At 42.2% G+C, this 23,532-nt stretch overlaps 1 protein-coding gene across 1 annotated transcript; it reads right to left on the minus strand.

The window, feature by feature from the left end:
• Window positions 1–4,238: 4,238 nt before the first annotated feature.
• Window positions 4,239–6,686, minus strand: CXCL10 (C-X-C motif chemokine ligand 10). Its single transcript, XM_017857999.1, has 4 exons — window positions 6,521–6,686; window positions 5,839–5,965; window positions 5,514–5,603; window positions 4,239–5,076 (listed from the first exon to the last, which is right to left on the minus strand). Exons 1-4 carry the CDS (start codon window positions 6,579–6,581, stop codon window positions 5,058–5,060), a joined length of 297 nt encoding a protein of 98 aa, XP_017713488.1. The 5' UTR covers window positions 6,582–6,686; the 3' UTR covers window positions 4,239–5,057.
• Between the last annotated feature and the right edge of the window lie 16,846 nt (window positions 6,687–23,532).

Below are 23,532 nucleotides of genomic sequence, written 5' to 3' on the forward strand. Positions count from 1 at the left end.
TACTAGAAATCCCAGCCAATGTAATAAAACAAACAAACAGAAAAAGAATTAAAATATTTTAAATGTGGGCAAATGGTCTGCATACTGCTGCAGTACCTGAAATAAGAGATCTTTTAGGGGACTTGGGTAAAGATAATTTTTTTTTTTTTTTTTTTGGTAACATGAGAGCATTTGTTCAGGAGTAAGAATAGTATGAAGACAGGAGCTCCTTCCCTGAAGGATATAAAGGATGATAAGGGACTCTGGGAGTTTGTTAGCATAAAGCATCCCCAAGAGGATGGCTGTTAAATCTATTCATCCACCCTACAGCGCTTTTTTGTTGATTTAGGTTCTGCCACTCATTTATGAGAGCATGAAGTTTAGGAGAGTTTGATCGAATACAGTGCTTCGCTAGTCATTTACTGCTTCCTGTTTTGACTTTTAAAATTTCATCAGTCAGCAATCTCACTCTTAACCAAATGCCTTATCATACAGAGAAAAGGAAAAAGAGGAACCCTGTTCTCACGTTAACTATTTTTATTTTGAACTAATGTGAATTCCTGTGTAAGTGTTTTTGCTGAACATGACAAATCAGTCTCACTCTTGATGCAAGTCAGCCCTGGTTTGGGAAGTCATGGGTTCCAGATACCAGGCACAAATAATAGTGACTTTTATCAATGTCTCTTGATGCTTATTAGTGCCTGAAGATAGAAGATAAGACAATACATAATACTGATAGTATTTCTTTGATTTACTGAACCCTAAATTCAAAAAAGAAGTTTTATTTGGGAGAGGAAATACAAGAAAATGAGACAAGGAACTTGTCTCAACAAATAACCAGTAACTTTCAGCGGATGTCTGGAGGTCAGCCCAGATTCAGTCCAGAGTCTTAGACTCTTTTACCCATAGAAACATCTAGAGAGGTAGCTGGACTGGAAACCAGAGGCACTGCTTTGTGGCTAATTTGCTGTGCGATCTTAGGCATCATACCTCCTTCAGTGCCTCAATTTCCTCATTTGCAAAACCAGAGTCCCTGGATATACCATCTCCAAAGTTATTTCAGTTCCAAATTCTATAGCCAAAAGTCAGAAAGGGACTTCATTTCTTCTAGAAAGTCACCAGAAGTTGCAGCAAAGAGCAAAGTTGGAGCAAAATGTCTCTTCTGGTCAACTCTCATTTATTCATTGAATATTTGGCCAATATGTGCTAAATGCTTACAGCAGGGTCCCCAACCACCAGGCCACAGACTGGTACCTGTACCTATATGGACCAGTACTGTGGCCTGTTAGGAACCCAGCCATACAGCAGGACCCAGCCATACAGCAGGAGGTGATCAGTGGGCGAGCAAGCAAAGCTTCATCTGTATTTACAGCCGCTCTCCATCATTGGCATTAACACCTGAGCTCCGCCTCCTGTCAAATCACCAGGGACATGACAGTCTCACAGGAGCACAAACCCTGTTGTGAAATGCACATGCAAGGGAGCTTATGAGAATCTAATGCCTGAGGATCTGTCACTGTCTCCCATCACCCCCAGATGGGACCATCTAGTTGCAGGGAAACAAGCTGAGGGCTCCCATTGAGTCTACATTACGGTGAGTTGTCTAATTATTTCATTATATATTACAATGTAATAATAACAGAAACAAAGTGCACAATAAATATAATGTGCTTGAATCATCCCAAAACCATCCTCCTCCCTGCCAAGGGTCTGTGGAAAAATTGTCTTCCATGAAACCTGTCCCTGGTGCCAAAAAGGTTGGGGACTGCTGGCTTACACAGGATAAAAACACATGCCGGATTCTTGCCCATAGGCTAAGCAGTGATTTCTGGGCAAATTGTGGTTGAGGGAACCAAAAAACAAAATCTGTCAAAAGGATTTTGGCAAGGTGAGGTAGCTCACGCCTGTAATCCCAGCACTTTGAAAGGCTGAGGCAGGAGAATCACTTGAGTGGTAGACCAGCCTGAGCAGCATAGTGAGACCCTGTCTCTTCAAAAAAAAAAGAAAGAAAAAAAAATTAGCTGGTATGGTGGTGTGTGCCTGTGATCCCAGCTACTTAGGAAGCAGGAGGATCTCTTGAAGCCAGGAGTTCAAGATCAGCATAGGCAACAGTCTCTTTAAAAAAAATAATAAAAATAAAGAAAGAAAAAGAAAAAAAAAGAAAGAAAAAAGATATTGACAGAGCTGAGTCTTCCTCGGCCAAGAGCTTGGGCAAAGTACTCTCACAGATAATTTTCCAGGGAGGGGACTTTCTTGAAAGCTTTAGCTTGAGCGCTAGGGGAAATCTGATTTTAAGAACTTTGAGATATGAATGGAGTTGATGGAAGAAAACATCTTTTGAAAGGATGAGGCAGAGTTTTGGTTTCATCTGTGGGGAGGCTATTGCTGTTCCTTTGCTCTTGGAAGACTGTGTGAATAATGATCACACACATGATTCTGTACAGGGCTGCCCATATGCCAGATATTATTCTAAGCCCCACTCAGCATATACCAACTCATGAATCCTCACAAGGGTGTGAGGGGAGTATTACTATTAGCTGGGGAAGCTGAGGCACAGAAAAGTTAAGCAACTTACTCAAGTACCTCCATACAGTAGGTACTGGAGCTGGAATTTGAATCTATACACTGGCAGACCGTGCCCTTCATCCCAACCAATGATGCCTTCCTAAATGGGTCTGTTAGTGACGTAAAAGTAAAGCTGAGGCCGGGCGCGGTGGCTCAAGCCTGTAATCCCAGCACTTTGGGAGGCCGAAACGGGTGGATCACGAGGTCAGGAGATTAAGACCATCCTGGCTAACACCGTGAAACCCCGTCTCTACTAAAAAACAAAATACAAAAGCTAGCCGGGCGAGGTGGCGGGCGCCTATAGTCCCAGCTACTCGGGAGGCTGAGGCAGGAGAATGGCGTAAACCCGGGAGGTGGAGCTGGCAGTGAGCTGAGATTGGGCCACTGCACTCCAGCCTGGGCGATAGAGCAAGACCCCGTCTCAAAAAAAAAAAAAAAAAATCTGCAAGAGTATCTGTGGTATATACAGATATATGCTAAACTGTTTTCCAGAGTAGTCATAGCTATTTTTTCTTTCATCAGCAGTGGAAGCGCATTCCTCATTGCCTTGCATCCTTGGTAATGGTTGCTATTATCTAACTTTAAACGTTTTGCCAGTTTAGTGGTGTGAAATGTTATTTCATAATGGTGAATGTACATTTCCTTGATTACAAATGAGGTTGAACATCTTTGCATGTTAGGGGCTTATGCTTTTGTGAAATTCTAAATTCTTACTCACTTCTGTTTCTTTCTTTCTTTTTTTTTTTTTCTTTTAGAGATGAGGTCTCACTCTGTTGCCCAAGCTGGAGTGCAGTGGTGCAGTCATAGCTCACTGTAACCCCAGACCCCTGGGCTCAGGTGATCCTCCTGCCTCAGCCTCCTGAGTAGCTTAAAAGAAAAATTTGGTAGAGACCGGGTCTCACTGTGTTGCCAGGCTGGTCTGAAACTCCTGAGCTCAAGCAATCCTCCTGCCTTGGCCTCCCAAAGTGCTGAGATTACAGGCATGAGCCACCGCACCCAGCCTTATCTTTTCCTTTTTGATCTATGGAGATTCTTTGCATGTTCTAGATGCTAATAATTTGCCAACTAAATGTATTGTGAAGATCTTCTTAGTAAGTAATTGGATGTGGGAGGGGAGGAAGAAGTAGTATAGAATTACTCCTAGGTTTCTAGTTTGGGAAACTGATTGGATGATGGTGCAATTAAACTAGGACATAAAATAGAGGGGGAGAAACAGATCTCAGGGAGAGGAGAATTAATTCGGAGTTTAAAGTTCCTATGGGATATTCAAGTGGAGACGTCTTAGAGAAATTTGGCTATTGGACTGGATGTGGTGGCTTGCACCTGTAATGCCAGCTTCTCTGGAGGCTGAGGTCAGAGGATTACTTGAGCCCAGGAGTTTGAGGCTGCACTGAGCTGTGATTGCACCACTGCACTCAGAGGAAGACCCTGTGTCTAAAAACATAAGAGATTGAAAAAAAAAAATCTGACTATAGGGGTTTGGAGATTAGGCCAAGCTCTGTTATGCTACATTAGTTCTGTAGGATCTTATATGATGGGCCTTTCAGGAGATTACAGTTGGAAGGAGAGAGAGTGGTAATTCTCTAACTCATTTGTCTTCTGCCCATCCCGCGTTTTTCTCCAGGCCATGGATTCTCCAATCTAAATTTCTTAGGAAATAAATATCCCAACCAAGTGACACACAAGACACTTCATCTTAGTTAATAATTACTTTATTAACTTTTGGTCTTTCAACATTTAGATGGTCTTTCTCAATATTTCCAGGAAAGTACCTCATTTTTATTTTGAAAACCATTCAGCACATTTATCTTACATAATATGCAGAGCATATATCTATCTGTATTTTTTAAATTTTCCTGTTACTCGATACATAGTACATAATTACATAAGTTATTCCATGTACACTGAAAACAATATAGGAAATATATACATCTAAGACTTCTACTTTGTACAGTCTTTCATTAAATAAGAAAATTTACACATACATTTTCAGATATTTCTACCTTTCTGTATGTATTTGGAAGTGTATGTAGGTAGCCAATGAAAGAATATGGGCCCCTTGGGAGGATGGCAGTGGAAGTCCATGAAGTAAAGGGCATTTTTTAAAAAGCAGATTGTATTATCATTTTGATTGCCTTTTAGTTATTTGAGATTCTGAGAATTCTGATAAACCCCAAAGCAGAAAGATTCCTTAGCACCCTTGGAAGATGGGAAAGGTGAGGGAAATACCGGAAGCAGGGTTAGGACTTGGCACATCCACTAAGAACATAGCACCTCAGTAGAGCTTACATTATAGTGCCAGGGTAGAGTTATTACTGAGTAGCTTAGGATGATGAACATTGACCTTCCTACAGGAGTAGTAGCAGCTGATTTGGTGACCATGATTGGTCACCTTTTAGTGGAACTGCAAACTAAGAACAATTAGGGCTTGACATATACTCCATGTAGGGAAGTGATGGGAGAGGCAGCCTCTGTGTGGTCCATCCTTGGCAGCACTTTGTTTCCCTCTGGTTTTAGGGAGATCTTTTAGACCTGTAAGAAGAGAAAGGGGACATAAAAGTATGATATTCAGACTCTGACTTCAGACTGGGTTTTGCTTGGAACATATTGAATTCATAGATAACCCAAAGATCCTCAGGTAAAGGATGTGATGAGCTTTCCTGCTGCTATGCATTCATTATGGATTACAGGGGCTGCTTTTTTTTAAAGCCATGAAAGACTTGGGGAAAATGTGTCAGTTTTGCTTAGATAGTTATAGCTGTACTTTAAGGTTGACAGGTAATCAGGGTAACTTCTGATACTTACCACACAAGATGGTGCCTCAGCATTTAAATAAATGGAGGTAGGAGAGGGCATGGTGGTAACATACTTTTAAACCAGTGATTGCAAAGCAAACCACAATGCAAGTGTTTCTGACTCCCAAGATTGCCATTTCCTAAGAGCAATTCTGCAAGCAAAAGCAAACCTACCTTTCCTTGCTAACTGCTTTCAGTAAATTCTTGATGGCCTTAGATTCTGGATTCAGACACCTCTTCTCACCCTTCTTTTTCATTGTAGCACTGTAGAAATAAATAGGGATGAAAATATTTAAAAGAGTGTTGGGTCAATAAAACAGATGGCATACACAGTTCTGAAGTCCGACATTTAAGTTTCACTCTGCATGTTTTTGTTTGCTGTACATTAGTTTTAGAATCATCATAAACCCTTTACTGATCTTTTGTTATTATCATTACATATTTAATACAGTATATAATTACAACCAGGGAAGTGGTAATCAGATGGGATTTCACTCACATGATCTCAACATGTGGACAAAATTGACTTGGAGGAATAATTTCAAGTTTTTCTAAAGACCTTGGATTAACAGGTTGATTACTAATGCTGATGCAGGTACAGCGTACAGTTCTAGAGAGAGGTATTCCTGTAGGAAAAGAGAAAGGAACAGCAGAGAAGGTTAGCACAGGGTTCATGTTAGACATTTAATGTAGACTGTTGGTATTTAGCAGAACCTATATCCCCATATCAGCAAACAGTCACTTAATCTGAGGAGGAATGAATCGTATCATAACACAACTGTAAATGATTAAATAGTTGATTATCTGGAAGAAAAGAATTGCAGCTTATTGATTATAAAGTCAAACCCTTAAACACCGTTCATGTGATTCATTGAGCTTAGTTAGGTAAGGAAGTATGTGTGTCTCATCTCTCCGCATTCCCTCACATTTTCTCTCTCTATCCTTCCTCTTCCCCATCTCTTCTGTCCTCCTTCCCTTTTTCCTTCTCTTTCTCTTATTCTATTTGTTTCTCTCACTTCAATTCATATAAGTTTTATGATCTGAGGGAATCTCTATTTATTTCCCTCTTATTTATAAGCATGCAGTGAAACTTTTACAAATACATTATTTCTATACTTTTAGAATTTATACCTATTCCTATTTCTCATTTTACAAATTTAGTATCCTTTGATGTTCCTTACCTTGAATGCCACTTAGAGTCAGAAAGACAAGGCAGCAAATCAGAATGGTAGTTTGATTCATGGTGCTGAGACTGGAGGTTCCTCTGCTGCAGGCTCAGAATATGTCTAAGCAGTTGAGGAATGTCTCAGAAAACGTGAGGCGAGTGTGCCGTATTTATCTGCAAAGGCATTTTCCCTCCCTAATTCTGATTGGATAACATTACAGTTGACTTAGCAAAATCTGCTGGCTGTTCCTGGGGAAGTCCCATGTTGCAAAATCGAAGGTATTATGTTTGTTCATTGTAGCCTACAAGTTATGGAATTTCCCTCTGCCCCTCTTTTTTTGGTAATAGTGAATTAGGTTTCACTTTCCAAAACATGAACTGTTTCTTGAAAAAAAGAACTTCATTGCATATAGAAAACTGGTGAAACCCCGTGTCTACTAAAAAATACAAAAAACTAGCCGGGCGTGGTGGCGGGTGCCGGTAGTCCCAGCTACTCGGGAGGCTGAGGCAGGAGAAGGGCGTAAACCCGGGAGGCGGAGCTTGCAGTGAGCTGAGATCCGGCCACTGCACTCTAGCCTGGGTGACAGAGCGAGACTCCGTCTCAAAAAAAAAAAAAAAGAGTGATTTAGGGGAGAAAAGTGGAAGTATAAGGAGACAGAACAGAGGTGGTGACATACAATGTGACTAGAAGTGAGTCTGAAAACTGTGGGCTTCCCTTGGGTGGGTCACAGATTTTGCAATAAACCTATTTATCAACACACACACACATGCACACACACACATATGATCATTTGTAAATTCAGTGTCTCCCTTCTGGAAAATAACTCTATTAAGAGCAATCAGGAATTTCTTCCTCTTTTCTTTCTGTGTTTTCTTGAGACACGGTCTTGCTCTGCTGCCCAGGCTGGAGTGCAGTGATCCTCTGGCCTCAGCCTCCCGAGTAGCTGGGACCACAGGCATGTGCCACCACACCCCAGTAATTTTTTTGTAGTTTTACAGAGACAGGGACTCACCGTGTTGCTCAGGCTGGTCTGGAACTACTGGCTGAAGTAATTCTCTTGCATTGGCTTCCAAAAGTGCTAGGATGGCAGGCATGAGCCACCAGGACCTGCCAGGAATTTCTTCCTCCATCTTTCTAAGAAACATACTCCACCGTGATTGATGGTGATGCAACATGTTTGATAGGATCCTTAGGGAAGAAAAGCCCCAGCCCAGCTCAATTCCTCTGCTCTCTGGGCTCACCTGCCTTAGAGATGTTGGGTCACTCTTGTTTAATTTTTCTGAGGTTTCATTTTCTCATCTGTAAAATGGGAATAATAATAGTCCCTGTTTCACAAATTTTTCATGAAGATTAGCTGATAAAATAATACTCTGCCTAGTAGGTTCTGAGCTAGTATTAAGAATGAAACAAGAGCACTTATTATTCCTCTAATACCAAAGGGTGAAAATCATTTCAGTATTGGGCTCATGGGGTCTTTGACTTCAGGCCTGTCTCCTACCTACCCTAAACTTCCTCCTATTCTGTCATCAGCTGATACTTGTTGAATACTCATGAGACTTCCTTAAAAGGCTGAAGTGCCTCTCCTTAGACCTACCGTGGGATGGCCATTAATGCTGGCGACAGAGGCCTGTCTGGTCCCTTTCTCCCAAGAGTGAGCCGCCAGCCTGCCTGAGTGCTCTGAAACAGAGGAGCTGCAATTCAAACTTTACCCAGTTCTCTGTTTTTTTTTCTCAAAAGGGTTAAAAATATATGAAGTAACCCTCAGCTCTGCAAAAGATACTGTTTCACTATTTCCTTTAACTGCTCTCTGGATCTGGAGTGCCCATTGCAGGGAGAAAGACCAGCGCATGAGGAAGAGATGACTTGAAGCTGCCGCCTAGAGACAGCTCAGATTCCGCTGGTTTAAATCACCTTCCTTCAGATTCCTTTGGGAAAGTGGATTTGTCTTTCAGGCTGTCTTCCTGGCAGCCCCCTTACTTCCTTTAGCGATAGAACTCCTGAGCTTTAGCCAGGCCTATGGCTTCCCAATTAAAGACTACATTTCCCAGCCTCACTTGAAGCCAGGTACAGCCATGTGACTCAGTTCTGGCCAATTGGATAATATTCATACAGTCTCTATGTTGCTGCCTGGAAAGTGCCATGGTGTGGAGCCATCTTAGACCAGATGAAGCCAACAGTCTAGGAATGGAAGAGCTCAAGGGAGAATGAACCTGGGTCTCCAACACCAAAGAGCTTCTCCATTAACTCTGGACTGCTAATACTTAGATGCTTCACAAGAGAGAAACCTTCTATCTTGTTTATGTCACTGTCACTTTGGTCTCTGTCATGGTAACTGACTCTGCATTCTGACTAACACACTTCCCGTTCCCACATCTCTTTTCCAAGATGGTGTCTGGAGACAGGGCTGGCTTCTGTAGCCTCGTGGCACTGGGAAGATAATCCTTTCTCACATGCGGTTCTTCGGGATTTAGTGGTCTCTGATGTCTTGAGACTTTTCTGGTTTAGTTCCTGGGCCCTGGTCCTTGCTTGGCTGGTCCCACTTGGGTTTTCAAGGTGCTGAACTGGGACTTGCTGCGGGCACCGTGCTGCACACCACAGATTTGTTCTGAACTTCTGTACTTTGCAAGGGTCCAGAAACCTTCAGCCACCTTCTCCAAACTACTCTGATGTGTGTAGGTCTCTCTCGGCTGCTCTCCAGAACACCTGCACACCTGCCTTGGCACATTCCTCAGCCATTTCTTAACAAACCCCTGAATGTGGGCCTGTGCTATGGGGGGCTTGCAGATTCCTGGCCTGTGTGCTGAGAAGTGGAGAGAAAATCCTATGTACTAGGACTTCTCTAAGCACGTATGTGCAGCCTAAGAACCCCTCCTTTCACAGTTGAACCTGGGGGTGGGGAGGAGGAAAGAAGGGCCTTGCAGTTTGACCTCCCCTTCCCACCCACTACCCCAACACAGAGAGACGAAGAAGCTTTCTCTTGCTGGATGCCCGCATCTCCGGATCATTTTCTCCTCTTTCCCTCCTCTGTGGGGTTTTTTTTTTTTTTTTTTTTTTAGACGTAATCTAACTCTATCATCCTGGCTGGAGTACCTTGGTGTGATCTCAGCTCACTGCAACCTCGGCCCCCTGGATTCAGGCGATTCTCCTGCCTCAGTCTCCAGAGTAGCTGGGATTACAGGCGCATACCACCACCCCTGGCTAATTTTTGTATTTTTAGTAGACATGGGGTTTCGCCATGTTGGCCAGGCTGGTCTTGGACTCCTGACCTCAGGTGATCCACACGCCTCGGCCTCCCAAAGTGCTAGGATTATAGGTGTGAGCCACCACACCCGGCCTCTCTGTGGCATTTTGATACTCCCCCCACTCACGCTCCACATCCAAAGACAAACTTCAAAATTTAGCTCAGTGGTTCTCAACTGGGGATAATTTTGTCCCCCAGGGGTCACCTGGCAATGTCTGAAGACATTTTTAAGTGTCACAACTGGGCAAAGGGGGGTTGTTACTGATGTCTGGTGGTCAGTGGTCATGGATGTTGCTAAACATCCTCCAATGCACAAACAGGACAGTGTCCCACAGCCAAGAATTATGCAGCCTAAAATGTGAATCATGCTGAGGTTGGGTGACCAGACATAGCCTTCACTGAGGAAGCACCCTAAGGCAATATGATTTGCAAGTGAAGGATAAACAGCTAGGTTTAATAATCTCCTGTTACATCTCTGCAGATCAGGGTCAGATATGGCATTCAGCTCTAAGAGAGAACTAAAACTGGGGCTTACCTAGGTTATTCAACAAGTATGTACTGAACACCTCCTGTGTGCCAGGCACTGTTCTGGGCACTGAGGTAAGCAAAACAGACAAAGCTTTCATCCTTCTGGAGCTCATATCCTAATGGAGAACAAGGCAATAAATAAGTAGCGGTCCCTGTGCCATTGCCTGGCTCTGCCACTTATCAGCTGTGTGACTTTGAGCACGTTAATCTCTCCGGCTTTGGTTTCTTCATCTATAATATCAAGCTAATAATAGGACTCACCACATAGGATTGCTCCTCACAAGGTTGTAATGTGAGTTGAAAGAATGAATATGCACAAAGCCTTTAGACCACAGCTGCTATCTGTTAAGAGAAAAAAATAACTCAACCACATAAATATCATGACATAAGAGAAATAAATGTAGAATACGATGTCAGAAGTTAATGAAAAATAAAACCAGGTAAGGGAATAGAAAATGAGAGACGGGAGCCCTGGGGAATTTATTATATAGAATATTCAGGGAAGTGAAAAAATGACATTTGAGCAGAGACCGAATGAAGGGAAGAAATACCTCATTCAATATACAAAAAAAAAAATTCCATTTCAGGTGGATTAAAGACCCCAAACAAGATCCTTATTATAAACCTACCAGATTGGCAAAAAGCAAAAAGTCTGACAATAGCAGATGTTGGTGAGGTTACGGAGCAAGGGAACTTGCAGACATGTTGGTGGGGACGTCAAGTGGGACAACCCATTTGGAAATTGGTTTTGCGTTACGAAGAAAAGTTGAAAATGCACCCTTCTTGAGATGCAGAAATTGTACTCCCAGGCATTTACCCAAGAAAACTCATGCATATGTGCCTCAGGATACATGAATAATCATATTCCCATCAGTATTACTCCAAACCTGGAAACAACCCAAATCGCCATCAGTAATAGAAAGATAGGCCGGGCGCAGTGGCTCATTCCTGGAATCCCAGGACTCTGGGAGACTGAGGTCGGCAGATCACCTGAGGTCAGGAGTTGCAGACCAGCCTGGCCAACGTGGCGAAACGTGGCAAAACCCTGTCTCTACTAAAAATACAAAAAATTAGCCAGGTGTGGTGGCGTGCACCTGCAGTCCCAGCTACTCAGGAGGCTGAGGCATGAGAATCGCTTGAACCTGGGAGGCAGAGGTTGCAGTGAGCAGAGATCACGCCACTGCACTCCAGCCTGGGAGACAGAGTGAGACTCCCTCTAAAAAAAAAAAAAAAAAAGACAAAGCTATAGAATATCTAACACCCATTTACCTAGCACCAACTTTATCAAGTGATGATATTATGCCGTATTTCTTTTTTACCCTTAAAAAATTATAAACATATTTCTAAAGGCGTCTGTCCCTGCTTTCTCCATCCAGAAGCAACTACTATAATAAATTAATGTTTATTATTCCTGTAAATTTTTATACCCTTAACATGCCTTTCAATATCTATACAAATTATATAGTATTATTTTATAGATTTGAAAGTTTTAAATAAATGCTATTATATCATACATGTATTTCTGCAACTTGTTTTAATAATTATGTTCACTTCTAGCTACTTCTGACCAACTAGGCAAGTGTGTATCATATACTCTATAACTCCTGGTGAAAAGGTGAACTTGGGTTTGGGAATAGCAGTTGCTCCACTCTGAGCAGGTGAACTCCCACACTATATACGTTGTGTTTTTTGTTTTTAACTTTTTATTACAAAAATTCTCAAATATGTAGTAGCGTAGGCAGCACAGTGTAAAGGACCATATGTAATGATCAGCCAAACTCAGTGTTGAACAATGATGAGCAGTCTTGTCTGATTTGTACCCTCGCCAAGTTCCCCCGTCCAGATAATCTTCTAGCAAATCGCAGACATTACTTGTTTCTTATCTGTAATTGTTGGCTGCAAGATGGCCCCTACAGATCCTCATCTCCTGGTACACATGCCCTCCTGTATTGTCCTCCCACAGTGAATTGGGGATGGTCTATGAAACTAGTACAATATGGTAGAAACGTTGGTTTCTGACTTCCAAGGCTGAATTATAAAAGACATTGTGGTTTCCTCATTGGTCCCTTGGATTGCTCGCTGTAGGAGATAAGGGGTGCAGAGAGTAAATTTCCAGGCAGTGAGAATAGCAAGGCCAATGTTCCTGAGGGCCGGATGGCTGGAGCATGTGGGTAAAGAGGAGAGCAGTTTAAGATGGAACTGGAGAGAGAGGCCTTATTTTGACATGGTCTGATCAGTTGCCCACCTATAACTGACTGAAGCTCTGCTGCTGTGATTGGCTGAGACTTCTGTTATAAAAGTATACTCCTAAGTTAGGCTTTCAGTTAGTTTATGTGCCAAGTTAGGTTGCAGTTCCTTACGTAAGAACTCAAGTATAGAGGCGTCCTCAGGCCAAATTTAGTTCAATGTAGCCCTTTAAAGAAATAATTTTGACTGGGTGCACTGGCTCACACCTGTAATCCCAGCACTTTGGGAGGCCAAGGTGGGCGGATCACAAGGTCAGGAGTTCGAGACCAGCCTGGCCAATACGGTGAAACCCCGTCTCTAATAAAAATACAAAAATTAGCTGGGCATGGTGGCAGGAGCCTGTAATCCTAGCTACTCAGGAGGCTGAGGCAGGAGAATCACTTAAACCCAGGAGGCGGAGGTTGCAGTGAACCAAGATCCCACCACTGCACTCCAGCCTGGGCGACAGAGCTAGACTCTGTCTCAAAAAAAAAAAAAAAAAAGAGAAAGAATTTTATGGCATAAGAAACAATCACCCACATACACCTTATAAGCCACTAACTGAGGCACTGGGAGAGTTGTCCATGACACCATAGCAAGGCACAACATAGTTTGTTTACTCCCACGCTTGTGCTATTTCCAGGACAACATAAAGCACTTTCTCCGCTTAGCCTCACTACCAACATGGGGACATATGGGGGTTGGAAGGCTCTTCAAAGGCATGACAACTGAGGATAGGGAGAGAGGGGGATCTAAGAGGTTCACCAGGGGCTCAGGGGTGAAGGGATTCATCCCTGGGAGCAGTTCAGCAGCCCAGATAACATGGAAAACACCAGAACTGGCCTGTCACATCTGGGGAACTTCCGAAAAGGAGTGGGAATATGAAATCCCCTTGGATCATTCAAGGTCAGTTCATAAGAATACTACACTCTTGTGCTCTATAAAAGAAAGGATACAGCAATACTCATGTTACTTGTCAATCTAGATATTATACAACATACATATGAACATAAGGTACATATTTTTAAGTGCTAAGTGCCCTCTGCTGCTGGAAGATAAAAATGCACAAAATGGCTCACAATTTCATTCTCCAGATCTGTGCAAAGTAGAATCACAGCACCAAGGAGCTGAAAGACACAGGAATCTTCTAGTGTGGGTCACAAAGTACCTAGGGGAAGCTTGCAGGGGCTGGATAGATGCTTTAAATATGGGGTGTAAGGATTCAGAGAGGCAGGGCTGTGAAGACATAGAGAGTACGTTCTATCTCCTGGGATATTCAAAGTTTAAAATAATTTTTTAATGTTATTTACTTTCAAAAATAAGATTCCTATGGTACAGAGTTCAAACGGTACATACAAAAAAGGACACATTAAAAAATAAACCGGCCGGGCATGGTGGCTCACGCCTGTAATCCCAGAACTTTGGGAGGCCAAGGCGGGTGGATCATCTGAGGTCAGGAGTTCAAGACCAGCCTGGCCAATATAGCGAAACCTTGTCTCTACTAAAAATGCAAAAATTAGCCATGCATGGTGGCTCACTCCTATAGTCCCAGCTATTTGGGAGGCTGAGGCAGGAGAATCGTTTGAACCCGGAAAGTGGAGATTGCAGTGAGCCGAGATCACACCACTGCACTCCATCCTGGGCGATAGAGTGAAATGCTCTCTCAAAAATAAATAAATAAACCTTCTTCTCACTCCTGTTACCTAGCCAAGTCCTCCTCTCTGGATGCAAACAAAGTGTCCTTCAAGACATAGACTCTATCTATAAAAAGTATTTTTACACAAATGATAGAGAAACCACATTTGCAAAATCATGACAAGAAGAAACATCTGACATAGCTGATTCCATCTTGCTTCTAACTTCCAAGCTATCCTTGTTTATTCTTGAGCATAGGCCAAGCTGGCTCTGGGAGTAATTTAGTTTATAATTTAACCTTAAAGCAAGGATGATAGTATCCCTTCCGCAAACTACCCCCTCCTTTTCTGGAGACTAAAACTACCTTTTAAAAACTAACAAAAGGCTGGCCAGGCGCAGTGGCTAACACCTGTAATCCCAGCACTCTGGGAGGCCGAAGTGGGAGACTAGCCACTTGAGGCCAGAGTTGGAGACTAGCCTGGGCAACCTGGCGAAAACCCACCTCCACTAAAAATACAAAAATTAGTCAGGTGCGGCAGTGGGCACCTGTAGTCCCAGGTACTCAGGAGGTTGATGCAGGAGAATTGTTTGAACCCAGGAGGCAGGGGTTGCAGTGAGCTGAGACTGCACCCCTGCATTCACTTGAGCAACAGAGCAAGACCCTGTCTTAAGAAAGCAAAACAAAACAACAATAATTGAAAAAAAAGCCAAAAAAAAAACAAAAAACCTAATGAAAGGCCACAAGATTAGTATTATGGGAGGGGCCTACATCTGTTAAGATATAAGTGTAGTTAAACTATAACTAGCCATTATTCTGGAGGCCACAAGATTAATAACCTCCCCATTTGCTCCTGTAGACAACACCACTATTGTTAAAATCTGAAATATTGATGGCATTTTTCAGACCCTGAATTCTGATGGACCAGCTGGTGGTGTTGTAGTCTCACCAATGCACCACAGTGTGGCGATCTCTCTTGTGAGGTATCACCCGGAGTTCTTTACCTCACGTCCAAGATGATTAAGAAGCGCAGACACAAGAGTGAGGTGGGAACGAAAGTTTAATAAGCGAAAGACAAAAGCTGTCCGCCAGCAGAGAGGGAAGCCTGAATGGGTTGCCCACTATGAGGCTGGGGTCCAGGGTTTTTATAAAGTGGGAAGGGGAAGGAATGTGCTTAGTCTGTGGGCTGTCTTGGAGAAAGTGATTCAGCTCGGCCCGACGACCTTGGCCTCGAACCAATCAGGGGCTGAAGTGATGATTCACAGAGGCCAGTCTCACAATCTGAAGAGGAAAGGAAAGTGCCCACAAGAACCCATTGGAGCCCACTGTGTTCATGCCCAAAAGAGGAGAAGAAACTTTTTCCCAGGAGCCCACTGATTATAAAAAGGACAAAGGCATTTCTATGTCAGGTCTTGTCTCCTTATCTGAGTGAACTGGAGGTTTGTGCAAGTTTTTATCTGAATGGGCTGGAGGTTCTTCTATCTGTGCAGCCTTGGGCATGTCTCCAGGCACAACTCCCTGTGCCAGTTCCCTTATTGTTGCTTGCAGCTTGACTTTTTTTCCCAGGCTGCTTTTTCTGTTATGTGGGGATGAGGCACTAACCTGTGGGTTGGGGGCTCTCTGGGGACCCTTCCCTTGCTATCTACCTCAGGCAAGCTGGCTAACTCCTCTCAGTGCCACCTAGACCTGTAACCCATACCAAGAAACTGGCTCAACTGGTCTTGTGATCCACCCAGGAAATGACTCAGCATAAGAAGATAGTTTTGACCCTCTATTAAAATTTCATCCCCAACCCAACCAGTTAACATCCTTCATTCCCTAGACCCCAGGCCACCAGGCTATCCTTAAGAAACCCTCACCTCCAAATTTTCAGGGAGACTGATTTCAAGTAATAAGCTCCCATCTTCCACTTCGCTAGCCTTGTGTTAGTTAAACTCTTTCTCTACTGCAATACTGCTGTCTCAGTAAATCTGTGCAGTGGAAGAAGAACCCATCAGGCAATTACAAAATCACACCATATACACCATTATTTTCCTTTTGTGTTTTTTTCTAATTTAACATATATTCTTAAGATCTTAGAGTTTTTCATATCTTTGCATAAGAGATCCTGTTTCTTTTTAAAAACAGCCACATAATATTCCACTGGATGAAGGTACCAAGAGTTTTAAATCAATGAACATTTAACTTATTTGTTGTTATAAGCAACACTGTAATTGATAACTTCATATATGTCATTTTGCATAAGTGTGAGTATATCTGTAGGGTAATTTCCTAAAAGTGGAACTACCTTCTTAAAGGTACGTATTTTTTGAAAATTGTTTTAAGTATAACATGATATATGTAAAGAACTGTCAAGTACAGTGTTGGATGGATTTTTACATATAATCAATACCAATGTTAAGATGTAGAATACTATGAGCACCTCCATCTTGACCACTCCCAGTTAATATCTGCCCTCCCAAAAGATAACTGATACTATAACTTCTTCTTTTCTTTTTTTTTAATTTTATTTTTTTGAGAGAGGGTCTCACTCCATCACCCAGGCTGGAGTGCAGTGTCGCAATCACAGCTCACTGCAACCTCAAACTCCTGGGCTCAAGCAATCCTCCTCCCTCAACCTCCTGAGTAGGCTGTTCTCGAACTCCCAGGCTCAAGTGATCCTCCCACCTCAGCCTCCCAAAGTGTTGGGATTACGGGCATCAGCCACCATGCCTGGCCTTATTATGACTTCTGTAACCACAAATTCACGTTGCCTGTTCTTGACCTGCAGAGAAATAGAATTACAGTCTTTTTGGACTGGCTTCTTTTAAGTCAAAATTATGCCTATGAGTTTCATCTATGGTGTTATAGTTTCTTGTTTTTCATTGGTATGAAGTACCATGTTGTACAGCTATACTACAAATTTGTAATCCATTCACCAGTCTATTAGCATTTGGGATGTTTCCAGTTTGCATTATTATGAATAAAGCTGCTTTGAACATTCTTGTAAACAAATGTCTTTGGGTGGATACTTGCATTCATTTCTCCTGAGCAGAATTATTGACTCATGGGGTAAATCTATGCTAGGTCATACAGTAGGCCTCTGTTTAATTTTAGTAGATATAGCTAATGTTTTCCAAAGTGTTCCTATCACTTACACTCCTCTCAGAAATGTATGCCTGTTCCAGTGGCCCTATGTCCTCATCAGTACCTGGAATTTTCCATCTTTTTACATTTTAGCCATTCTGGTAGGTATGCAAATGTATTTCATTATAATTTTAATTCACATTTCTCTGATGACTAATAATGTTGAACACCTTTTCATGTGCTTTTGGATATTTTCTCTTGCGAAGTGTTTATTTATTAGCTCATTCTTATTGGGTGGATTTTTTTTTTTAAATTTTGATTTGTAAGAGTGCATTATATTCCAGATATAAGTCCTTTGTCAAATATATGTGTTGTAAATGCCTTCTCCCAATCTGTGGCTTTCCTTTCATTCTTTTAATTTTTATGAACAGTAATTCTTAATTTTGGCCAGACACTGTGGCACACAACTATAGTCCCAGCATTTTGGGAGGCCAAGGTGGGTGGATTGCTTGAGCTCAGTAGTTCAAGACAAGCCTGGTTAATACAGTGAAACCCTGTCTCTAAAAAAAAAAATTAAAATTAGCCAGGCATGGTAGCATGTGCCTGTAGTCCTAGCTACTTGGGAGGCTGAGGTGGGAGGATCACTTGAGCCCAGGAGGTTGAGGCTGCAGTGAGCCAACATTGCACCACTGCACTCCAGCCTGAGCAACAGAGTGAAATTAAACACTGTGCTGTGACCAAAACAAAACAAACAAAATGAAAGCAATTAATTGAGGCTGCAGACTTGTAATCTCTAATTCTAGTTCAGTATCTCCATTTAATAAATGATGCCTGGGAAGAGAAGCGGTTTGCTCAAGTTCCTATAGCTAGAAACTAGAGAATCACGATTAGAACCAAGGTTTTCCTACTTTCTAGACTAGATATATTCCAGTTGAGTACAGTCTTTTTTCCTGATAATAAAATAGAGGGCCAGAAAGATTAAGTTACTTGAGGGTAATTAACAGTCAAATAAAAACTAGTTTATCTGATTTCTGCCTCTTTTCCATGCTATCTCAATTTACTGAACATTATTATTCATTCATTATTCAGTATGTAGGAGTATCTTCTTGTGCCATGTCCTTTGCTGGGTTCTGTTGAAACAGTCATAGACAAGACAGACACTGTCCCTGCCCTCCCTCATATAATTACAATTGTGTAAATGTTATGAAGAAGTATAGGGTAAAAGAAAGAGTATACCAGTTGTGATGCCAGTTAAGTGGGAGACTCAGAAGGGGAGTCACTCCCAAAAAGAAGCTTATGTTGCCACTGCTGGAGGAGGGAAGCACTCTGAGATATTAGTTTAATTGCTTATTAGGTAGCCTCAACTCACTGGGAGCACTGACAGAAAATGGTTTAATTTCTTTCAATAATTCTCAAAGATATTTATATCAATTCCCATTTTTTTCCTCTGAGCCATAGTTTCCTTGATGACAGCTTGCTTGCTTCCATAATTTTCAGCCCCTTTTAGTATTTAGAACAGACTTGTTTCAGTATTTAACACTCTGCTCTGTTTAATTTCTTTATGCGGATTTGAATTACCACCTGGTGTCATTTCCTTTCAGGTTGAATGATTTTCTTTATTATTTCATATACAGCAAGTCTTATACGACTAGCCACAACTTCTCTCAGTCTCTGTTTATCTGGGAATGTCTCTATCCAGCCTTCATTTTTGAAGAATAGTTTTGCTGGAAATAGAATCCTTGGTTGACATTTTTTTTCCCCTTTAGGATTTTACATGTTATCCTACTGCCTTCTTCCTTCATTGTTTCTGATATGAAGTCAGCTGTTACTCTTGTTCATCTATCTTTGATGAGTCATTTTCCTCCTACAGTTTCTAAGATTTTCTTTCTTTCAACAGCTTGACTGTTATGTGCCAGGTTGAGTGTCTTTGTGTTTGTCCTATTTGAAGATCATTGAGCTTCCTAGATGTACAGATAAATGTTTTCATCACACTTGGAAAGTTTTTGGCCATTTCTTCCTCAAATATCCCCCCTCCTCCCAATCCTTCTCTCTTGAAATTCCCATTATATACATATTGGTATATCTGATGATGTCACACAGATCTCTGAGAATCACCTCATTTTTTATTCCTTTTTCTTTATATTGATTGGACAAATTCTATTGATTTATCTATTTATCTTCAAGTTTTCTAATTCTCTCTTCAGCCCACTCAAATTTGCATTGAGCTCCTCTAGTGAATTTTATTTTTTACTTATTGTACTTTTCAATTCTAGAATTCCATTGATATTTTTAAAAACAATCCCTATCTCTTTACTGATATTCCCTACTTTATGAAGCATTGTTGTAATATTTTGTTTTGTTTTGGTTTGTTTGAGCCTGGGTCTCACTATGTTCCCTAGGCTGGTCTCGAACTCCTGAGTCCAAGTAATCCTCCTGCCTTGGCCTCCCAAAGTGCTGGGATTACAGGTGTGAGCTGCCACAGCTGGTTGTCATATTTTCACTTAGTTCTTTGAACATATTTTTTCTCTGTCTCTCTCTTTTTTTTAATAGAGTAGATGCGCTGTGTGAGACTTGATCTCATGTTTGAGTAACTTCCTTGAAGTCCTTATATGCTAAGTCCAACATCTCACGACATTTATATTGATTTTCACCTCTGTGTATGGTCACATTTTTCTGTTCATTTGCATGTCTGCTTTTTTTTAATTGAAAACTGGACAGTTTAGATAATATAGCAACTCTCGTGTTTTGATGTGCCCCTCAGAGGGTGTTTTTTGTTGTTTTTCTTATACATTTGTTTTGTGACTTGCCTGGACTGATTCTGCAGAGTTTATCTTCCATAATGTGTTGACAGTGATGTTTCTGCTCAGTTTTTTTTTTTTTTCCTCTTTTATGTTTATTTCTAAGGCTGGTTTTCTAACGTTTTCGCCAAGGTCAAGATAGCTTAGAATTTAGTCAATGATTGATCAGATGTGGTAATTAGACACCTCAAGCCAGTGAGACTTCTACCCTTTCTTGATGGAGCTGTGTCATCTAAATGTGTTGAAGAACATTCAAAATTCAGGCAATTTACAAGACTGCTCTGGCTTTTGTTTTGCTGAGTTTTCTTGTGTCTCCTCTGCATCTTCTGCAAGGCTTCCCTGGCTTTTGTTCTCCTGTGTCTCCTCTGCCTCTGTGCAAGGCTTCATGTTCTGCCAGGGTCCAGTAGATGACTGGGGCTTTTGCCAAACTCTCCTGAACTGACACAGCCTTCCAGACCATAAGCCCATCGCCAAAGCCCACCATGCCTATCTGATTCCCTGGATCTCACTGCTGAACTTCCAGCAGGCTTTCTAATCAGTTGTTTGCTCAACCAGTCTTGCAGCCCAGGTAATTGTGATGTTGGCATTCCCAATCAACCTTTCTCCTTGGCCATGGGGTTTTTCTGGCACCACTCCTTACCAAGTCAGCCTCCTCTGGCAGCAAAGCTGCTGGTTTTCACATCTACTCAGCCCTGATAGAACGATTCCCATGGAACTGGAGGAGAGGGATTGGGAATTTCCCCATGGTAACGTGTCACAGACTCACTGTTGTTACCCAAGGTTTAATAGTTTTTTCTTGAATAAATGCTTTTTAATTTATGTTATGCCAGTGGTGAATTTCCAGGAATTTGAAATGGTTGTTTTTCACAATTGTGTCCAATTTCATCCTTGTTTTTGGGGGAAGATAATTTGCTGAATTCCTTACTCTGCCATTCTAGAAGTCACAATAAAGCCCCGTTTGTTTAAAACTTCATCCTTAAGCTCTACTCGAAGTTCCTCTCCCTGATCTCTGGAGCAGACTAGCTTGGTTGCACTACAGCACTAGAGGCTTCCTTCTTCCCCTTTCTTTTCTAGGCGTTAGTTCTGCTGGTGGCATTAGGGCAGGGAGGAGGCGGGAAGAAAAGGGCAAATTTTCTAACCCATTGGGCAAGGGTGTAGCCTCTCTCTGTTGTGCTGTTTCTCTGGCTAATCCACCCTGGCCCCAACAATGTATGCATGGCAGGCATCTATATGCTGACCTCTTAGGGGGTATATGTGGGAATTCTTGACACACTCTTTTTTGGGGCCTGCCCGTTGCCATTTTTTGGAATATCTGAATTAAGTCTAAAATCCACATTCAATAATTCAAATACTCAGGACCCACTATGTGCACAGGATCAGGCTAATTTGGCCCTAATGACAAGCCTACAACATGGTCCCTAGTCTTCATCTTTAACTTGAGGAAAGTAAGGCTCAAACAGGTTAAGGGCTCAGCACAGTGGCTCATGCCTGTAATCTCAGCACTTTGAGTGCCAGATCAGGCAGATCACTTGAGGTCACGAGTTTGAGACTAGCCTGGCCAACATGGTGAAACCCTGTCTCTACTAAAAATACAAAAAATTAGCCGGGCATGGTGGCACACGCCTCTAGTCCCAGCTACTCAAGGGGCTGAGGCAGGAGAAACACTTGAACCCGGAAGGTGGAGGTTGCAGTGAGCCGAGATCGCGCCACTGCACTCCAGGATAGGCGACAGAGCAAGGCTCAATTTCAAAAAACCAACCACACAAACAAAAAAATCCCCCCAAAAAACGGGTTAAGTAATTTGTCTAAGATCATCAGTCCTAATAAGGAGTCCACATTACTCCAAAGCCTGTGCCCTTAGACTCAAAGTTTTGTCTCCAAATTAAATATTGGGAGTAATTACAGCTCCTGCTTTTCTTCCTCTCAGGTCAGGTTTAGTCCAATACAGTGGAAGATTGGTTCCTCCTCAACTTCTTTCATTCTCATCCCTTTGACAATTAAAACATTATTTCTAGAGTCACACAGACCCAAGTTTGAATCCCAGTTGTTCTACTTTTGCTTCTATGTGACCATGGGCAAGTAACTAAACCTCATTGAATCTCAGTGTCTTCATCTGTAAAATCGGATAATATATTAATAGTAGTCTGATTTTATTAGGTAGGGCTGTGTAAGAAACAATCCTAAATCTCAGTGGCTTACAACAACAAAAGTTGGTATTTCACTCATGTGAAATCTCAGATGTGAGCTGCTTCACATCCCCTTTTTCTTCTAGGACCAAGGCTGAAAGAGCAGCCCATCTGACACAGACTCTTCTCATGAAAGGAAACATTTCTCTGGTTGAAATACGTAATAACTCTTAATGCTTCTGCTCAGAAAGACCCCCTGCTCCTATTTCACTGGCCAAAAGAAGATCATACGATCAAGCCTGACATCAGTGAGGCTGGAAAGAATGCTCCTCCTACAGGACGCACTGCAGTTACATGGCAACAGGCGATGATGTATAATCCTTAACTGGAAAAGCAACTTAATAGTTAGGAACAACAATACCACCTACCAGAGAAAAATAGTACCTTTCTTATGAATGTGAGATTAAAATGAGGTGAGGCACATGCAATGCTTAACACAGTATTCTACGCTTAATAAAAGGTTTGATAAATGTTAGATGCCATTATTATGACCTCCTGGTGCTGAAAAATTTTCTCTTCACTTGTACTGGGCTAAACCTCACCTGAGGAAGAAAAGCAGGAGCTGTAATTACTTCCAATATTTAATTTGGAGACAATAAAACTTTGAGTCTACGGGGCACAGGCTTTGGAGTAATGTGGACTCCTTATTAGGACAGATGGTCTTAGACAAATTACTTAAAACTGAGCCTTACTTTCCTCAACTCAAAGATGTGAGACTTGGAACTGTATTGTAGGCTTGTCATTAGGGCCAAATTAGCCCAATCCTGTACACATAGTGGGTGCTGAGTATTTGAATTATTGAATGTGGATTTTAGACTTATTTCAGATAGTCAATGAACTGCATGCATAACTTAACCACAGTACTACCTTTTCCATCCTTTGGGTCTCAGCTCAAATATCATCTCAGAGAGACTTTCCCTGACCACGTGATTTAAAGTACCTCCCGTGCCTCCAGTCACTTTTCCCCGTTTTCTTGTCATTACAGCTCTGGTAACGCCCTGAAATTGTCTTGTCCATTCACTGTTATGTAGTATCTGTCTCTGCCACTAGAAAGTAAGCGCTATGCAATCCGGATCATGTTTTCTTATTTCCACCTTCTGCCGTTGGCCTCCGGCATTTCTCTTCTGTAAAACTCACGGGAGATGGTGAGTAAAGGGAGAACCCATGTGACCCACATTGAGGTCCCGCCCTTTGTGGGTGTGGCCTTTCATGTTGCGCCGGCCGCGTGCGGGCCGTCCACCGCGGGAGGACAGCCACGTCACACGCACGCAGGCCCTGCGCCGCGCCTTGTCTCGCCACGGGCGGAAAAGGGGCGTGGCCATGCGCAAGGACCCCGTAGCCACCGGCGC

This window comes from Rhinopithecus bieti, unplaced genomic scaffold (assembly GCF_001698545.2).
Source record: "Rhinopithecus bieti isolate Rb0 unplaced genomic scaffold, ASM169854v2 scaffold_41913, whole genome shotgun sequence".
Lineage (NCBI taxonomy): Eukaryota > Metazoa > Chordata > Mammalia > Primates > Cercopithecidae > Rhinopithecus > Rhinopithecus bieti.